The sequence below is a fragment of the Pongo abelii genome, chromosome 16 (assembly GCF_028885655.2).
Source record: "Pongo abelii isolate AG06213 chromosome 16, NHGRI_mPonAbe1-v2.0_pri, whole genome shotgun sequence".
NCBI classification, from domain to species: Eukaryota; Metazoa; Chordata; class Mammalia; order Primates; family Hominidae; genus Pongo; species Pongo abelii.
In genome coordinates, this window is record NC_072001.2 from 45534981 (window position 1) to 45554163 (window position 19183).

General features: G+C 42.3%; 1 protein-coding gene across 10 annotated transcripts in view; it reads left to right on the top strand.

The window, feature by feature from the left end:
* STARD9 (StAR related lipid transfer domain containing 9) overlaps positions 1-19183 on the top strand; it is a 151375-nt gene that overhangs the window by 24770 nt on the left and 107422 nt on the right. The window contains exon 2 of one of the 10 annotated variants that reach the window (XM_054532654.2): positions 14765-14862. The exons of 8 other annotated variants lie outside the window; for them this stretch is intronic. In XM_054532654.2, coding sequence (XP_054388629.1) covers positions 14848-14862 — 15 coding nt within the window. In that variant the 5' untranslated portion in view covers positions 14765-14847. Of the gene's footprint in view, positions 1-14764; positions 14863-16316; positions 16455-19183 lie in introns of all 10 variants that reach the window. One more of the 10 variants, XM_054532655.2, reaches the window with a different exon arrangement.

Sequence of the window (19183 nt, forward strand, 5' to 3'; positions counted from 1 at the left end):
ACAGAAAAAGCATTCTTCACTCAACAAACATTTATCTGTTATATGCCAGGGATGGGCTAGGTGCTGGGTAAACAAATGGGGGGTACGTGTGCGTGTGTGTGTGAGAGAGAGAGAGGGTTTTGCTTCGTTTCTTTCTCTCTTTTTTTTTTGAGACCAAGTTTCGCTCTTGTTGCCCAGGCTGGAGTGCAATGGCGCGATCTTGGCTCACTGCAACCTCCGCCTCCCGGGTTCAAGCGGTTTTCCTGCCTCAGCCTCCCGAGTAGCTGGGATTATAGGCATGCGCCACCATGCCCAGCTAATTTTGTATTTTTAGTAGAGATGGGGTTTCTCCATGTTGATCAGGCTGGTCTCAAACTCCTGACCTCAGGCGATCTGCCTGCCTTGGCCTCCCAAAGTGTTGGGATTACAGGCATGAGCCACAGTGCCCAGCCTGCTTCATTTCTTTATCTCACTTGATATATCTGTTTTTCTACAGGAGGGTTTTCTGAGCAAAACTCTCCATTGTTGGTCTATTAATATATTCTTTATTTCACCTGTCAGTGCAAAGATGGAGAGTCTGTTTGATTTATATCCCACAAACCCTATAGCATTAAGTCTAGTGTCAGCAGATGATCTGCAAAAAATTTACATTTTGCTCTATGGACTCTAGAGCCTATTTTACTTTATTTTATTTATTTATTTATTTTGAGACAGTCTTGCTCTGTCACCTGGGCTGGAGTGCAGTGGTGCAATCTCAGCTCACTGCAACCTCTGCCTCCGGGTTCAGGTGATTCTCCTGCCTCAGCCTTCTGAGTAGCTGGGACTACAGGTGTGTGTCACCATGCCCTGCTCATTTTTATATTTTTAGTAGAGACAGTGTTTCACCATGTTGGCCAGGCTTAGATCTTGAACTCCTAACGTCAAGTGATCCACCCACCTCAGCCTCCCAAAGTGATTACAGGCATTAGCTACTGCACCCAGCCTAGAGCAAATTTTAATTTAGTATTTGTTTCCTATGCCAAAGGCAGGCAGAATCTTTGTCAGGCATGGCAATAGTATGCTCTGGCTTCTAGAACATGGCTGGGTGACTTTATCTCTTAAAGCCAAAGTCAGAAATTGATAATTTACTATGAAATATTTTGGGGCATTTCCAGTTGCAGATCTTGATATACCTGGCTAAAGTATGTTCAAGGTAGAGGGGTCGTGACTGCAAGTTGTCCAGGTTCTTGGTGTTTTGAAGAAAGAATTGGACAAAACGCCCAGTAAAGCAAAGAAAGAATGAAACAACAAGAGAATGAAAGCAGGGATTTATTAAAAATGAAAGTACACTCCACAGTGTGGGAGCAGGGTGAGCACTGACTCAAGGGATCAGATACAGAATCTCCTTGGGTGCAAATACCCTCTAGAAATTTTCCCGTTGGCCAGTGCATGCTCACCTCATGTAAATGAAGTGGTAGTTTGCAATGTGTCTGATTGGTTGCAGAAAGCAGCCAACCAGAGCCTGAAGTGAAGTTACAAAAGTCACACTGCTGTGCAAACAGAGGTTAGGGTGAAGTTACAAAGACATACTTCTATGCTAAACGAAGAAGACTCAGCCAGCAATCAGCCTGATTGGTTGTAGACAGAAACCATTCAGAGCTGTGAAGTGAAGTTACAAAGTTGCAAATGAAGCCAAGACCCCCCACTCCTTCATCCCACCCCCTTTGTTACTTTGTTACTTAGGCGTGGAAAGTCTAGGGTTTTCCTTTCAGTTTAGTTCTGGGAAGTTGGCATGAGAGCCTTAGGTTCCTCCCTGCCTCTAGACCCTATTCTCCTGCCTCATATCCAGTATGGATCCTTGCTGCTACTTGCTGCTCTTTCTGAACTGCATTTTTTGGGACTGGAGTTTGGCCTCATATATTCTTTTCCAGGATCCAAAGTCAGAGGTGGATGTTACAATATGTTGGCTCCAGTTATTCTGTGATTTACATATATTTACACAAGCCCACTTTCCAGTAAAAATAGACTTTTTATTTATTTTTTTTCGAGACAGAGTCTTGCTCTGTTGCCCAGGCTGGAGTGCACCCTGCCTCAGCCTCCTGAGTAGCTGAGACTACAGGCACGTGCTACCCCGCCTGACTAATTTTTGTATTTTTAGTAAAAATTGGGTTTCCCCATGCAAGCCCGGCTGGACTCGAACTCCTGACCCTGTGATCCTCTCAGCCTCCCAAAGTGCTGGGATTACAGGCATGAGCCACCGTGCCGGCCAGAAATAGACTTTTTAGAATTGTGAGCAGGTGTGGAGGTGAAAAGGAAACAATTTGTGTCTTTGTTCTTGTAATCGCCACATTACAAGGTTCTTGCCTGCTGCCCCATAGAGCCAATTTACCGAGACAGTGGAATCACAATAAAGAGTTGAATAAACACAGCCAGCTAAGCAAAAGCCCAGAGTTTATTACTCAAATCAGTCCCCCCGAATATTTGGAGACGAGGGTTTTTAAAGGATAGTTTGGCAGGCAGGGGCTAGGGAATGGGGAATATTGATTGGTTGGGTCTGGGATGAAATCATAGGGGATCAAAGCTTGTCTTCTTGTGCAGAGTCAGTTCTTGGGTGGGAGGGCCACAAGACCAGATCAGCCAGTTTTGTAAGGTCTGGGTGGCACCAGCTGGTCATCAGAATACAGGGTCTGAAAAATACTTCAATTCCTATCTTTGGTTTTGTAATAATGATGTTATCTATAGGAGCAATTGAGGAGGTTAAGAATCTTGTGGTCCCTGACTGCATGACTCCTGCACCATAATTTCTAGTCTTGTGGCTAATGTGTTAGTTTTACAAAGGTGGTCTGGTCCCCAGGCAAGGAGGGGGTTTGTTTGGGGAAGGGGCTGTTACCTGTTTAAAAGACAAACTATAAATTCCTTCCTTAGTTAGCTTGACCTGTGCCCAGGAGTGAACAAGGTAGCCTGGAGATTAGAAGTAAGATGGAGTTGGTTAGGTCAGATTTCTTTCACTGCCATAACTTCCTATGTCAGATTTTTCACTGTTATAATTTTTGCAAAGGCGGTTTCAATCTGTCTGCTTCTACTTGTTTGATCCACGCTTCTCTTACCTTTCCCTTAGATCAGCGTCAAATTTGATGTTTTTATTTGTGGAAGCTCATAAGGTCATATAATATGTGATTATTCTACCTTGTTCATTCATTCAACATGCATTTACTTAAAAATATGCCAAGAATTGTGCTAGGCACTGGAAATAACCAATAAGAACCAACATTGTATCTGCCCTTTAAAAACTAATAGTTCTTGACAGAGACAGATACTAAAGAGAGAATTACTCCACAGTATGGTAAATGTTATCATATTTTAACCAAGGACTTGAAAAAACGTGAAGAGGGAGGAAGATTGTTTCTGTCAGGGGAGGAAATCTAGTTCATAGTATGATTGCTTTATTCAGGATCAAATTGATTTTTTTTTTTTTTTTTTTTTTGAGACAGGGTCTCTCTCTGTCACCCAGGCTGGAGTGGAATGCAGTGGTGTGATCTTAGCTCACTGCAGCCTTGATCTCCTGGGCTCAAGCAATGCTCCCAACTTAGCTTCCAGAGTAGCTAAGACTACAAACATGTGCCACCACACCTGGCTAATTTTTTATTTTTTGTAGAAACAAGGTGTCACTATGTTGCTGAGGCTGGTCTCTAACTCCTGGGCTCAAGTGATCCATCCACCTCAGCCTCCCAAAGTGCTGGGATTACAGGTGTGAGCCATCATGCCTGACCTGGATTGAATGGAATTTAAATCCGTAGATTCTGTTCCAAAGATGGGAAGGACATTTCTTAAAACTTGAGGGTGCTGTTTCATATACATAGATTTAACCTCACAGCTTGGTGAGTTTCCAAAAAGATCAAAGACTTCTCAAAGCATCATATGAAGTATTCACTAGTCCTAACATGGAGCTCTCTCCTGAGTTTTATTCTAGATGCCATTTAATCTTATAATAGGTATATGAATCATTTGGTTGAGGCTGGCTACTTAGCATATTAACTTGATGTATGGTCATTATGGAGGGGCTGGATTCAGATGTTCGAACTTCAGCAAAAACCTTTCTGCAGGAAAGGCAGAGTTGACAGTTTCTTATTTTTCAAGTATGAGGCAAAGGAACATGAGCTATTTATAGACTCACTTCCCCAACAGACTGAACACAATAGAAGCCTGAAATCAAATGGTGACCAGATGTGCCCAGGCATCCCCCAAGTCTGGATGTCAAAATTATAAAAGACAGAGCCCCTGGGGAATTGGTTTCAGGGCAGAAGCAGTGTACTCAAGCCCATAGGATCACCATCTGTATACAAATAGCCCCTTAAAAAGCTGGTCCTCAGGAGTGGAAGAGGTAAACAACAGTGTGTTCAAACTCACTTTTCTTGCTTCTCTTCATAGAAGTGGGGGATAATCCCTTTGTCAATAACTTTATTGCCCAATTCTTGTCTCTCTAGTTAGGCAGTTAGAAAAGATACAGCTGCATTCTGGGGATATGCACTGAATTGGTGTCCGAGGAAAATTAATGCAGCTTCCGTGCAGTTGGTGGAGATCATGGTTCTGCTGAGATGAGAAGACATCTGACAGGGATGGAAACCCATAATTACTTTTCTTTCTTTACTGTTACTCGCCTGTTAAACTAATTTCATCTTGTTTGTGGTGGTGTTGTGGCGATGTTTAAAGCACAAACATGTCGTGGTCTCTGGCTGGTATTGCTTTTCCTTTTCTCCCACATCAGAGATTTTAAGAAAACAGAAACAACTTCCTCTTTCCATAAACATCTGGAAACATTCCCATGGAGTTTAGATTCAATTTCAGGGTTTGGAAAAGTTGTACTTAATTTTGGAAAAAGTTCAAACCAGCTTGCTTCAATGGGAAGGGAGAAAAGAAAATAGCACTTTTTGAGAACCTACAGTCTTCCAGGTACTGTATTGAGTACTTATCACTCTTCACAACAACCCTGTAAAGTGGGTTAGTACTCTGTTTTACAGATGTGCTTACTGAGGTTCAGAGATGAAGCCCAGTTTTAGTCCATTCTACTATCTCACCACATCCTGCTGCCTTTGCACTCCTTCTCTGTGCTAACCTCTAATATTTGGAGTATGACATGAATTAGCTGACAATTGGAAAATATTGGACTGTTAAATCTTGCATTTACTGTAGGAAAAGACCAAGAGTCATGAATATACAACATGTGTTTTCAAGCCTCTCTATTGGCCCCTCTCTCTGAGATGTGGAGAACACCACCTATTTTTAGTTTTGTTTTTTGAAACAGGGTCTGACTCTGTCGCCCAGGCTGGAGTGCAGTGGTGTGATCTCAGGTCACTGCAACCTTCACCTCCTGGGCTCAAGCTATCTTCCCACCTCAGCCTCCCAAGTACCTGGGAACACAGGTGCGTGCCACCACACCCAGCTAATTTTTGTAATTTTTTTTTTTTTTAAAGATGGCGTTTTTCCATGTTGCCTAGGTTGGTCTCGAACTCCTGGGCTCAGGCAGTCCTCCCACCTCAGCCTCCCAAAGTGCTGGGATTACAGGTGTAAGCCACCACACCCAGCCTATTTTTAGTTTTGTATCCAGAATAAGTGCTTGTATACATGTACAGTCAGGGTGCTTTCTTCTGAATCCCCTGAGTAGACCTAACTGACCCAGCTACTCTCTAAGGCACAAAAAAATCCATTATAGCAAATGGATGCTTCATTTCACCCATTCTGACCCAGAGGCTGGGTTTTGAAGTGTACTTGATTGATTGATTGATTGACAAGGTCTCACTCTGTCTCCCAGGCTGGAGTGCAGTGGTATGATCATAGCTCACTGCAGCCTCTATCTCCCGGGCTCAAGTGATCCTCCCACCTTAGCTTCCTGAGTAGCTGGGACTACAGGCATGCGCCACAAAGCCCGGCTAATTTTTATATTTTTTGTAGAGATGGGATTTTGCCATGTTGCCCAGGCTGGTTTTGAACTCCTGAGCTCAAGAGATCCTTCCGCTGCAGCCTCCCAAAGTGCTGGGATTACAGACCTGAGCTGCTGTGCCTGACTTGAAGCGTACTTTAAAAGTGGTGAAATACAACCAGAGGTACCCATGGAGGAGTCTAAAGTCTGTGCACAACCCTGTAACCATTGTGCTCTGTTTCCTTCCCAGCACAACCCTGCATTTCCTGGTGCTTTTTTTTTTTTTTAAGATGGAGTCTCGCTCTGTCACCCAGGCTGGAGTACAGTGGTGCGATCTCAGTTCACTACAACCTTCGCCTCCTGGGTTCAAGCAATTCTCCTGCCTCATCCTTCTGAGTAGCTGGGACTACAGGCATGCGCCACCATGCCCGGCTAATTTTTGTGTTTTTAGTAGAGATGGGGTTTCACCACGTTGGCCAGGCTGGTCTCAAACTCCTGACCTCAAGTGATCTGCCCGCCTCACCCTCCCAAAGTGCTGGGATGACAGGCGTGAGCCACCGTGCCCATCCTCCTGATGCCTCTTTTTCTGAGTAGATTCTTTCTCATCTGTGGAGTACCCTAGGAATTCCAGTTTCATATTAGAGAGGGAAAGAATAAATACAGGACCTCCAGACTGAATCTAGGAGAATCTTAATATATTATACACACACACACACACACACATATATTTGAATATAATTAAATCCTATATTGTTTTACAGGTTTTTCCTAAATCCCACCTGCTTCCAAGTATTTATTTTCTAGCAAGGATTTACCCCCTCTGATCAGTATCTTCCACATAGAAGTACTTACACAGTAGGAGGATGAATCTCTTAGGCATTTGTCAGCTCTGTTAGGATTTTTAGAGGTTTACTATGTTTTATTGAAAATCAGCTTCAAGTTCCTGATTGACTGTCCAGGTTTATGTCAGTATATTTCTTAGTTGTCACTAACAAGTAATTGTGGAGCTGAGTGCTCACCCCCACCCCCCACAGGTCTCTTTTCCATTATCTTATTTTTTGTTTTTTTGCATACACTTTGGTAAGTTGCTGAGACAACCTTGAGAAACACCTTTGTCCAGGGATATGGACTAAGGCTGGAGTCAGGCTTTGCTTGCTTGGTTGAAGTGACTTGCTATGAAGGGCTGAGGTGTAAGAAGTGCCACAGACCAGTGTGGTTAGAGATATCGTGACTCTGGCATGCAGCACTGCCCTTCTGCAAGCTAGTCTTTAGGATTGGAGGAGGGTAGTGTGGCTTGAGGGGAGTGTGGCTTGAGGGAAGACGGGACCCTGCCAGCCGGATGCGTGAGGTGGATGCTGTTCAGATCAACACATAACTAATCTCTTCAACCAGACCCTGGATTGCCAAGAATGATATGGGCTTCAGCTGGGCTGGCTGAACCCAACAATGAAACCGGAATTGTCTCAGAGGCTCAGCTCCCTTGCTTCTCTTACATTAAGATTGGTCTCTAGAGACCCATTTAGACTAAACAGTATTAAAAACAGGAAATTTGCTCCTAGCAGCCTGATTGCAGAAAGTTTTTCCACATAGGCAGGAATGAATGTTAAGAACAAAAACTCCATCCTCCAGGCTTGTTTTCTTATATAAAAGTATTAGCAACCAAAAAAACTTGAAGCATCTTTGATATATTGGACTACCTTTCAGAGTGCTGACAGGACCCAATACCAAAAGGTGATAAAGAGCTCTTGTGAACACAATCAAAAATATGAAAATGGTGCTTTGTGGAAGATACTGACCTGGTAATGTTTATCTTGCCTGAAGATCAAATATGTGGAAATTAATGCAGAAAGGATTGGGGGAAACCTAAAGAACAGCTATAATGTAGTTTTAGTCAACATTCATTTATTGTGGCTGTTCTGGATTCAGTCCATAGATTATGTATTCATTTATTCAGTCAGTGTTAACCGAGCATGCACTGTGTGTTGTTGCTGGGTGCCATGTCCCAGCTTCAGCCTTAGATGTGTGAGATCCTCTTTCCTCTTTAGTACCTCAGGGGCTTGCTAGGGTTTTCTTATGACAGTTCAGGGCATCCCTAGATCTAGAGACCAAACTCCTGGGACTGCTGCTCTTTTGCATGATTTTGCTGCTGAGGATAGTGGGGGGCGGGAAGGGGAATATATTGGAAGAAGGGAAAGCGGACAAAGAGAAAACTAAAAGCTAGAAAGGAAATGCTTTTTTTCTTCCTTGATGTCATTCTGCCCAAATAAGTCGAGTGTTGAAGAAGGCTTCTAAGCCCTCAGAACGTGACCCAAGTCCTCTCTCTAACCCTGGCTTCTATTCATAACCCTAATGTGGCTCAGTCAGTGTGTCATGAACACACTTCTGCAGAAGACACGGTATGGTCAAAAGATTCTTTAGTAGATCTGTGTCATTTGTTTGCTTGTGAGGAAACTGAACTATTTTTAAAACTTTTTTTTTTTTTTTTGAGATGAAGTCTTGCTCTGTCACCAGGCTGGGGTACAGTGGCACAATCTTGACTCACTGCAACCACTGCCTCCCAGGTTCAAGCAATTCTCCTGCTGCAGCCTCCTGAGTAGCTGGGACTACAGGCACGTGCCACCACGCCCAGCTAATTTTTTGTATTGTTAGTAGAGATTGGGTTTCACCATGTTGGCCAGGCTAGTCTTGAACTCCTGACCTCGTGATCTGCCTGCCTTGGCCTCCCAAAGTGCTAGGATTACAGGTGTGAGCCACCGTGCCCAGCCCTGAAATTTTAATTTAAGTGAAGGTGACAGTGGTTTCTGGCTAACTAGTTAATCAGAAATGTATTTGAATAATGGCTGGGTGTGGTGGCTCATGCCTTGTAGGATCCTTAATTATTAGGAATGGATCACTTGAGGTCAGGAGTTCCAGACCAGCCTGGCCAACATGGCAAAACCCTATCTCTACTAAAAATTCAAAAATTAGCTGAGCATGGTGGCGGGCTCCTGTAATCCCAGCTACTCAGGAGGCTGAGGCAGGAGAATCACTTGAACCCAGGAGGTGGAGGTTGCAGTAAGCTTAGATCACGGCACTGAACTCCACCTGGGAGACAGAACGAGACACTATCTCCAAGAAATAAAATAAAAAATAGAAAAATGTATTTGAATAAGAGTCTCATTTTGTGATCATTTAGGTAAAAGTGGCATAACCATTGCTTTATGATAGTCATTGTTGCTGCTCGCTGAATATTCATTGCCCTTCATCTGCTGCTGCTAGGATTTCACTTCCCAGCCCCACTTGGTTAGGTGGGGCCATGTGATTGGTTCTAGCCAGTGGGTTATTAGCAGAAATAATGTCTGAGCCTTTAATTGCTGGGATATGACCCTCTAAAGCCCTCTTTCCTTTTGGCAGCATGATCAGCAACACTGGAGATGGGTTGTTCTCTCAGTTGGGCCCTAGAGAAGCTATAACAATCAGTGTCCCCTACTGACTCCTGTGTAGCATGAGCCAGAAATAAACTTCATTGTTTAAACCACTGTGCTTTTGGGGTTTGCTGCAATAGCCAAACTTATACTTTCTTTTTCTTTTTCTTTTTTTTTTCTTTTTTTTAGACAGAGTCTCACTCCTGTCGCCCAGGCTGGAGTGCAGTGGCGCAATCTTGGCTCACTGCAACCTCCGCCGCCTGGGTTCAAGCTTCTCCTGCCTCAGCCTTCTGAGTAGCTGGGATTACAGGCACCCGCCACCACGCCCGGCTTATTTTTGTACTTTTAGTAGAGATGGGATTTCTCCATGTTGGCCAGGCTGGTCTCGAACTCCTGACCTCAGGTGATCCGCCCATCTCAGCCTCCCAAAGTGCTGGGATTACAGGCGTGAGCTACCGTGCCTGGCCCAAATTTATTCTTTCTTAACTGATAGATTACTCACTGTTGAGTTTATTGAATGGCTTTAACTTTGATATAGTATCAGTCACAGTAAGAAAATGGGTGAAGGTGATCTGTATATGTACTTTCATTGTATTTTCAATGATAAATTATTTTAATGGATTTCCAAGGATTGAAAGTACCCAGGACTCTCTTAGTCTTGCTTTTTTTTCCCCCTTTTTCTATGGAAACCCACAAATCTATTATATTTTTTGAAGTTGGCTCTAAAAAGGACCTTTGCCCTACAGCAGGGCTTGGCAAACTATGATCTGTGGGCCAAATCTTGCCACTACCTGTTTTAGAAAGTAAAGATTTTTTGAAATATAGCCATGTCCATTAGTTTATGTAATATTTGTGGATGATTTTGTATACTACAAAGATGGAGTTGAGTAGTTCTGACAGAAACATTATGATCCACAAAGCTGAAAATACTTGCTATCTGGCTCTTAATAGAAAAAGTTTGCCAGTGTCTGCCTTGTAGGATCCTTAATTATTAGGAATGGAAATGTTCCCAGATGATTTGCCTCAATTGTTGGAGACATTCCCGTTCTTGGAAATTCCACCTGATGGAAGGAAAGCCTTCTTTTGGATCTTTAGTCCAGTGTCACCTTTTAAATATACTATCCTTTAGGCAGAGACACAGCTTACCCTTCTTGGGTTTTGCCTATGACTAGATAAAGACTCCCTCAACCTTGATAATCATGCCATCTTTTATACTGCCACCCTCATTGTCCTTGTCCAGGCCAGCTGCTAGGCAGACTGCTAACATGTCCACTTCCCATACAACTGCTCTTCAGTGTGTCTACTTTGTGCTTGTTGCTGTTGGCTGTTAAACTTGCCATTGTATTAGGACTTTTTCAGGATACAAGGACGAGGGGTGATTAGGTTATCTCACATTGTGGGTCATTAAGGCTATGTGGGGAAATAAACTGGAAACTGTCAGCAGTCACACAGCCAAGCCACATGACACTGGAATATTATTTATTACTGCTCAGAATTCAACAGTAACTATAAGAGACTAATGGTACTTCTCTCCTCTCAAGAACTCCCCAAGAGAGTTGATCAGTTCATCTTTGGCACACCCTTATTAACATTATTATCATTATTATTAGAGACAGGGTCTCACTCTGTGGTCCAGGCTGGAGTGCAGTGGCACAATCATGGCTCACTGCAGCCTCAATCTCCTGGGCTCAAGTGATCATCCTGTCTCAGGGCCTTAGCCTCCTGAAGTAGCTAGAACTACAAGCATGTTCCACCACACCTGGCTAATCTTTATATTTTTTTGTAGAGACAGGGTCTCTCTATATTGCCCAAGCTGGTTTCAAACTCCTGGCCTCAAGTGATCCTCCAACCTTGGGCTCCCAAAATGGTAGCATTACAGGCCGGAGCTACCTCGCCTGGCCCCTTACTAGCATTCTTATTTGGATCATCTGAGCTGACAGTGAGCGCCTAAGAGCATGAGTCTTAGGCTCATGCTAAAAATGCTTACGTTTGCTTGGGAATCGAGTCAGTGAGGCTCTGGAAAGAAATTATGATCAAGGAATAATTTGTGGTTGTCTTTTTAGAAGAGGCTATGGGAACGGCAAGAACTTATAGTCTATTCCAATAAAGCTATCTTTTATCATTTCTCACAGGATTCTAATGAATCCATCTTTTTGTAGGGAGGAGGGAAGTGTTAGAGCTAGATGTCCATCTGTCTGTTAGTATAGCCTCATAAGGAATCTATCAGATCTCACATGCCACTTGGACAGTTGTCCATGGGAACATTCTTTAGCAAAAAAAGCACTGACAGAAATAGCAAAATCCAGCCGGTTGCAGTGGCGCATGCCCATAATCCTATCAATTGGGAGGCTGAGGTGGGCGGATCACCTGAGGTCAGAAGTTCAAGACCAGCCTGGCCAACATGGTGAAACCCCATCTCTACTGAAAGTACAAAAATTGGCAGGGCGTGGTTGCACATGCCTGTAATCCTAGCTACTTGGGAGGCTGAGGCAGGAGAATCACTTGAACCTGGGAGGCGGGAGGTTGCAGTCAGCCAAGATCGTGCCACTGCATTCCAGCCTGGGCAACAGAGTAAGACTCTGTCTCAGAGGAAAAAAAAAAAAAAAAAGAGAGCAACATCCTGTATTAAAAAAAGAAAATTTTTATGGTTATCTCAAAGCTCACTTTTTTTCTGGTTCCTTCAGGAACTAGGGTCTTATGCTAGGAATATGGATTTATGTTTCTGTATGCATTTATGTATATCTGTCATCTGTATAGTGAGTATATGTATCTGTTATCTCTATATAAACTCCTATTTGTTTTCTTTTTCTTTTCTTTTTTTTTTTTTTTAACTTTTCAGAAAATGAAGCACTAGACAGGGACTCAGGGGACTGGCCTAGGGACAGAGAGATTTCCATTTTTGCATTTTTACCTTCCAGTAAAGGTAATAAAAGAGCAGCATTTAGCAAAGAGGGGATATTTTAGGGTCTGATACCAGAGAGACCCTAAACTTTCAACTTTGGTACCCCAACACCTTCTAGGTGAAAGGTGGTCAAGCATAGTGATTAAAGAGTATGGTTTATTTCCCAGATTCATAATTTACTGGCCATAATCCTGGGCAAGTCCATTGATATTTCTGTGCCTCAGTTATCTATAAAATGAGGATAATAATGATACCTGAGAGGAGTTGTGAGGACTATATTAGTAAATAAATGTAAGCACTTATAATAGTGCTTAGCAGATAATAAGTGCTGTATAAGTGCTGTCTGTTGTTATTATTGACTTCTCTGATACCATATCAAGAACTTATCAGCTGGGCAAGATGGCTCACGCCTGTAATCCCAGCACTTTGGGAGGTTGAGGCGGGTGGATCATATGAGGTCAGGAGTTCGAGACCAGCCTGACCAACATGACAAAACCGCGTCTCTACTAAAATACAGAAGTTAGACGGGTGTGGTGGCTTGCGTTAGTAATCCCACCTACTCAGGAGGTTGAGGGAGGAGGATCACTTGAACCCAGGAGGCAGAGGCTGCAGTGAGCTGAGATCATGCCCCTGCACTCCAACCTGGGTGACAGAGCAAGACTGCATCTCAGAAAAAAAAAAAAAAAAAGAGGACATCTGAATAAAATATGGCTTCCATAATAACAGTGTATCAGGCTGGGCATGGTGTCTCATGCCTGTAATTCCAGCACTTTGGGAGGCTGAAGCGGGCGGATCACAAGGTCAGGAGTTCGAGACTGCCCTGACCAACATGGTGAAACCCCGTCTCTACTAAAAATAGAAAGATTAGCCAGGCGTGGTGGTGGGCGCCTGTACTCCCAACTACTTGGGAGGCTGAGGCAGGAGAATCACTTGAACCTGGGAGGTGGAGGTTTCAGTGAGCCAAGATCGTGCCATTGCACTCCAGCCTGGTGACAGAACGAAACTCTGTCTCAAAAAAAAAAAAAAAAAAAAATTTTTGTAAGAAGGCTTTTAAGTGGACAAGAAAAAGAAAAAGCAGTTCAGTAGAAAAACAGTCGAAGTAGGCACTTCATAGGAGAGCAAAACCGAATGGCCCAAAAAATGAATGATGAGCTCAAACTCATTGTTACTGTAGTAACAAGATACTAGTTTGTTTCCTTTAAACTAGGAACAGTGAAAAAGAACAGTGATGCTGATTGCTGGTGAGAATGTGCAGAAAAGGGCCCATACATTTTCGATGGAAGCTTTTGGGAAAGCCATCTGGCAATATGTATTAAAATAAATATTTTACCCTTTGACCTAGGGATCCCACACCTGAAACTTACTCTGTAAAAATAAAAACACCAGGCTGGGCGTGGTGGCTCACGCCTGTAATCCCACCACTTTGGGAGGCTGAAGTGGGCAGATCATGCGGTCAGGACTTCAAGACCAGCCTGGCCAGCGTGGTGAAACCCCGTCTCTACTAAAAATACAAAAATTAGCCAGGCATGGTGGTGGGTACCTGTAATCCCAGCTACTCGGGAGGCTGAGGTGGGAGAATCCCTTGAACCGGAGAGGCAGAGGTTGCAGTGAGCTGAGATCATGTCACTGCGCTCCAGCCTAGGCGACAGAGCGAGACTCTGTCTCAAAAAACAAAAACAAGAAAACAACAGTTCATGAGGATATATAGTCAAGGATTTTTTTTTTTTTTTAGGAGTCTTGCTCTGTCGTCCAGGCTGGAGTGCAGTGACACCATCTTGGCTCACTGCAATCTCTGTCTCCTGGGTTGAAGTGATTCTCCTGCCTCAACCTCTGGAGTAGCTAGGAGTATAGGCGCCCACCATCATGCTGGCTAATTTTTTTGTATTTTTAGTAGAGACAGCGTTTCACCATGTTGGCCAGTCTGGTCTCAAACTCCTGACCTCAAGTGATCCGATGCCTCTGCCTCCCAAAGTGCTGGGATTACAGGCATGAGCCACCACACCCAGCCATGGTCAAGGATGTTTACTGGAAACATTGTTAGTAAGGATAAGATAGTAGAAACAAAGTGATTGCTCATAATGGTTGAATCAGTTTTGGTATATTCATAGGATGAAATACATTACATCTTCCTTGGAAGAATTTCCATGAGGTGGTATTGACTGAAAAAGAATATGATAACATCCCATTTTTTTAGTTAAAAAATTATTTAATAATATCCCATTTTTTAAAAAAGTAAAACCCATATATATATATAAATGTGTGTGTTTATGATTATGACTATGGGAGGAACAAGAAAGGATGCCTGATGTTAACATGTTATCTGGGAGTGAGAATTAACATAGGAGGAAAGAGAGAAGGGAGATGAAAAGGAGATTAAAAAAAAGAAAAGAAAAGGAGATAAAGCATTCCCACCTCAGCATGAATGCTGTCTGTTATTTTAAATAGTATTTTGCGTAACTGTGGCTGTATGTGTACACATGAAAAAGAAGAGTTATATGCATAGCTAATAGTTACAGTCTTTATGTCCATGATATATTATGTGATAAAAAGCAGGTTGATGTATATTGTATGTATCTATTTCAGTAAAAATAAAGACCACAAAAATCCTTGTATATGTGGAGAAAGGTACGGAAGGAAACACATGAGGCCACTATTTGAGTACTTCAATGAGTAGTATTGGGGTGAGCTTTTTCTCAAACATTGTATTTTTTTTTTTTTTTTGGCTTGGTATAAGAAGTGAGCATTGTTTGCAATTTGAAAAACAGCAAAGAAAAAATGTAATTGTGTTCTACTCATTTAATAATGGCCATGTGGGTGAAACTTGTGCAAATGAAAAGGTTAATATGAGCAATGAAAAGGTTAATAATAGGCAAAAAGACTCCAGAAATGATTTATGTGCAAATGAAAGGTTAATAATGGGCAAAAGACTCCAAAAATGATTAACAAATGGGAGTGGGATCAGATTTTATTACTTTTGGCCAAAGGCCGTTTCAAAATATTAGTGAGACTGTTATTCAGAAATACTGAAAGGGAGCCATGGTGAAGTTTCTTCCACTGTAAAGTGAAACAACGGAAAGTAAGGAACCTTGAGGAACAATTTTAAATTGTAGAGTAATAGCTTAGTGTTCAACAGATAAGATTTGCCTTTCCTGATAATTCTGCCAACAGAGTTATTTTGTTAGTGGCAGAATATCACAGTGGTTGAGAGCAAGAGCTTTGTTTAGAAGTACCTACTACTAGCTGTGTGCCTTCAGTTTTCTCATAGGAAAGTTAGAGAATGGTCGGGTGCGGTGGCCCACGCCTGTAATCCCAGCAGTTTGGGAGGCTGAGGTGGGCGGATCACGAGGTCAGGAGATCGAGACCATCCTGGCTAACACAGTGAAACCCTGTCTCTACTAAAAATACAAAAAATTAGCCGGGCGTAGTGGTGGTCGCCTGTAGTCCCAGCTACTCGGGAGGCTGAGGCAGGAGAATGGCACGAACCCAGGAGGCAGAGGTTGCAGTGAGCCAAGATTGTGTCACTGCACTCCAGCCTGGGCGACAGAGCGAGACTCCGTCTCAAAAAAAAAAAAAAAAAACACAAAATACAAAAAGAAAGTTAGAGAATAACAGTAACTACTTCATAAGTATATTGTAAGCATTAAATGAGTTAATCTTTAAGGTGCTAAGGAAGTAATCTAATACAAAAATAATTCCTGAGTTAAGTGTTATTAGCTATATGGATCTAAAATGCTGGTTTTGAATAGAACACTTCTAATGAAGTATTCATTGTGTAAAAGAATCCTAACAATTCACCTTGCACAGTGAGAGCCATGCCCAGCACAGTGTTTTGCTTTAGTACATGCTTTACAAATACTGGTGGAATAAATAATTTTCATTCTTTTCACATAATTTTATTAGAGTGTCTGATTAGTTCAACATTATTTCACATATTTTGATTAATATAGGATTTCAGAAATTAATGCCAGTCAAATTAATGTTTGACTTCAGAAAATTAGGAGGAAAAGAACATTTATAGGGTGATAACTATTACCTATAATAATTTTTTTTTTCTTTAGAGACAGAGTTTTGCTCTTGTTGTCCAGGCTGGAGTGCAGTGGCACGATCTTGGCTCACTGCAACCTCTTCCTTCCAGGTTCAAGGGATTCTCCTGCCTCAGTCTCCCGAGTAGCTGGGACTAGGTGATAATAGTTATCACCCTAGTTGGGAGTGGATTCAAGAAAGAAAGAGACTCCTGTGTACATAAATATACACAGCTTTCAATGGGGGGAATGTGAGTATGCTGACTTGTACTTTCAACAGTCATTACACATTATCACAACTTTATATAGAAAAGGAATCTAAACAATTTTGTTTATTGTACTACCATTTGATTTTTAAATTCTCTTTCACTGTTTTCATCCCTTCGTTTTTGTTTAAATTTTTATTTTGTTCTTTTCTTTTCTAGAGACAGGGTCTTGCTCTTTTGTTCAGGCTGGAGTGCAGTGGCACGATTATAGCCCACTGCAGCCTCAACATCCCAGGCTCAAGCGATACTTCTACCTCAGCCTTAGCCTCCAGAGTAGCTGGGAATGCCAGCATGCACTATCACACTCTGCTAATTTTTTTATTTTTTGTACATATGGGGTCCCATTATCTTATTGAGGTTAGTCTCAAACTCCTGGGCTCAAGTGATCCTCCTGTCTGGCCTCTCAAAGTGCTGGGATTATAGGCATGGGCCACCGTGCCTGGCCCATTCGTTCAGTTAGTACACACTTTATGTATTTAGTAGTATACTTTTATTATGTATTTCTTTAATATACACTTTTATTTACTATTTATTTATGATTTACAGGGCCTTGCTGTCTCCCAGGCTGGAGCGCAGTGGTGTGATCATAGCTCACTGCATTCTTGTCCTCCTGAGCTCAATTGATCCTCTTGCCTCAGCTTCCTGAGTAGCTGGGAGTACAGGTGTGCGCCACCACACCTGGCTAATTTTTGTATTTTTTGTAGAGATGGGGTCTCCCTATGTTGCCCAGGCTGGTCGTGAACTCCTGTGCCCAAGTGATCCTCCTGCTTCAGTCTCCCAAAGTGCTAGGATTACAGGCATGAGCCGCCACACCCAGCCACTATGCACTTTTATTTGAGTTGATTTTGTTAATTTATATTGGGCTAGATAATCATCCATTTCACCTAGGTTTCCAAATTTATGGTGCTAGAGTATATCACTATGCATGAATGTCCTCTTCTAATTTAAAAAATACTTGAAAAAAACAGTTGTCTTTTTTTATTTTTATTTTTTATTTATTTATTTTTTTGAGACGGAGTCTTGCTCTGTTGCCAGGCTGGAATGCAGTGGCGCAATCTCGGCTCACTGCAACCTCTGCCTCCTGGGTTCAAGCAATTTTTCTGCCGCAGCCTCCCGAGTAGCTGGGACTATAGGAGTGCATCAGCACGCCCGGCTAATTTTTGTATTTTTAGTAGAGACAGGGTTTTACCATGTTGGCCAGGATGGTCTCGATCTCTTGACCTTGTGATCCACCTACCTCGGCCTTTCAAAGTGCTGGGATTACAAGTGTGAGCCACCGTGCCCGGCCAACAGTTTTGTCTTTTATATATGGTTCTTTTTTTCTTGTCCCCAGATATTTTTTTTTAATCTTTCCCCATCTTAATCTGGCATTATCTATTTCATTGTTTTTCCAAAGAAATTGCTTTTGTAAATATTTATTCTTTATAGCACATTTTGTTTTCTAGTCTGTTAATTTCAGTTTTTACTCTTTTATTTCAGTTTTTACTCTTTAATTTCAGTTTTTCACTCTTCCTAATTTTGTTGAATTTTTAAAAATTTAAATTTACATATGGTAAAGTTTACTTGTTTGATGTACATTTCCATGAGTATTTACACATGCATAGATTCGTGTAATCACCACAGACAGGACACAGAATAATTTGAACAACTCCAGGAATTCCCAAGTGCTGCCCCTTTGTATTCACACTGTCTTCCCACCCTAACCCCTGGCAACCACTGATGTGCTTTTTGTTCCTATAGTTTTGCTTTTTCCAGAATCTCATACATAGACTTACTATAGTATGTAACCTTTTAAGACTGGATTTTCAGCCTGGGCAACAAAGTGAGACATCTCTACAAAAAATTAAAAAAAAAAAAAATTAGCGAGGCATGGTGGCATACATCTGTAATCCCAGCTACTTGAGAGTCTGAGGTGGAAGGGGAGGGGTTTTAGGTTGCAGTGAGCCAAGATTGCACCACTGCACTCCAGCCTGGGTGACAGTGCAAGACTGTCTCAAAAAAAAAAAAAAAAAAAAAAAAAAAAAAAAAATTCTCGTAAGGAACATGCAACCTAGAACCCTCGCAGGCACCTGTGCAGTTTAATAGGGTTCACACTCTTGTGAAAATCTAATGCCTCTGCTGATCTGACAGGAGGCGGAGCTCAGGCAGTGAAGTGAGCAATGGGAGAGTAGCTGTAAATACAGATGAAGCTTTACTTGCTCCTCGCCTGCTTGCCCACCACTTACCTCCTGCTGTGTGGCCTGGTTCCTGGTTGGGGACCCCTGACTCAAGCTCTATCCAATTTCTTTTGGTTTATTTTGCTTTTGTCCCCACTCATTCCTTAAGATGAGTATACTGTTGTGCTAATCAATGGCTAACGTGCCCTAAGGCTTGAGGTTGGGGTTGAATAAACGAGAGGCCTTTATTCAGATCAGCAGGAGGGGTTTCCTCCAGTAGGATTGTTTTGTTCTGGCATCTTTTAACTTTAAAGCTTCCCTTAAGCTGGTTTCTCTTCATGATTCTCCTTCCAGGTGACCACTTCTTTCCCTTGGCCCTTTGGGCCCAGGGGTGGTGAATTTCCATTTTTGTTGGTTCTAGGTTACTGGACTATTCTTTGTGGTTTCCTGCTTCTCACTGTTGACCTTAAAGGAAGAAGCTGAGGCAAAATAAGCAGAAAGTTTGTTTGGGCCAAGCTTGAGCATTGCAACCTGGGAGCAGAGGTTCAAGTTGCCCTG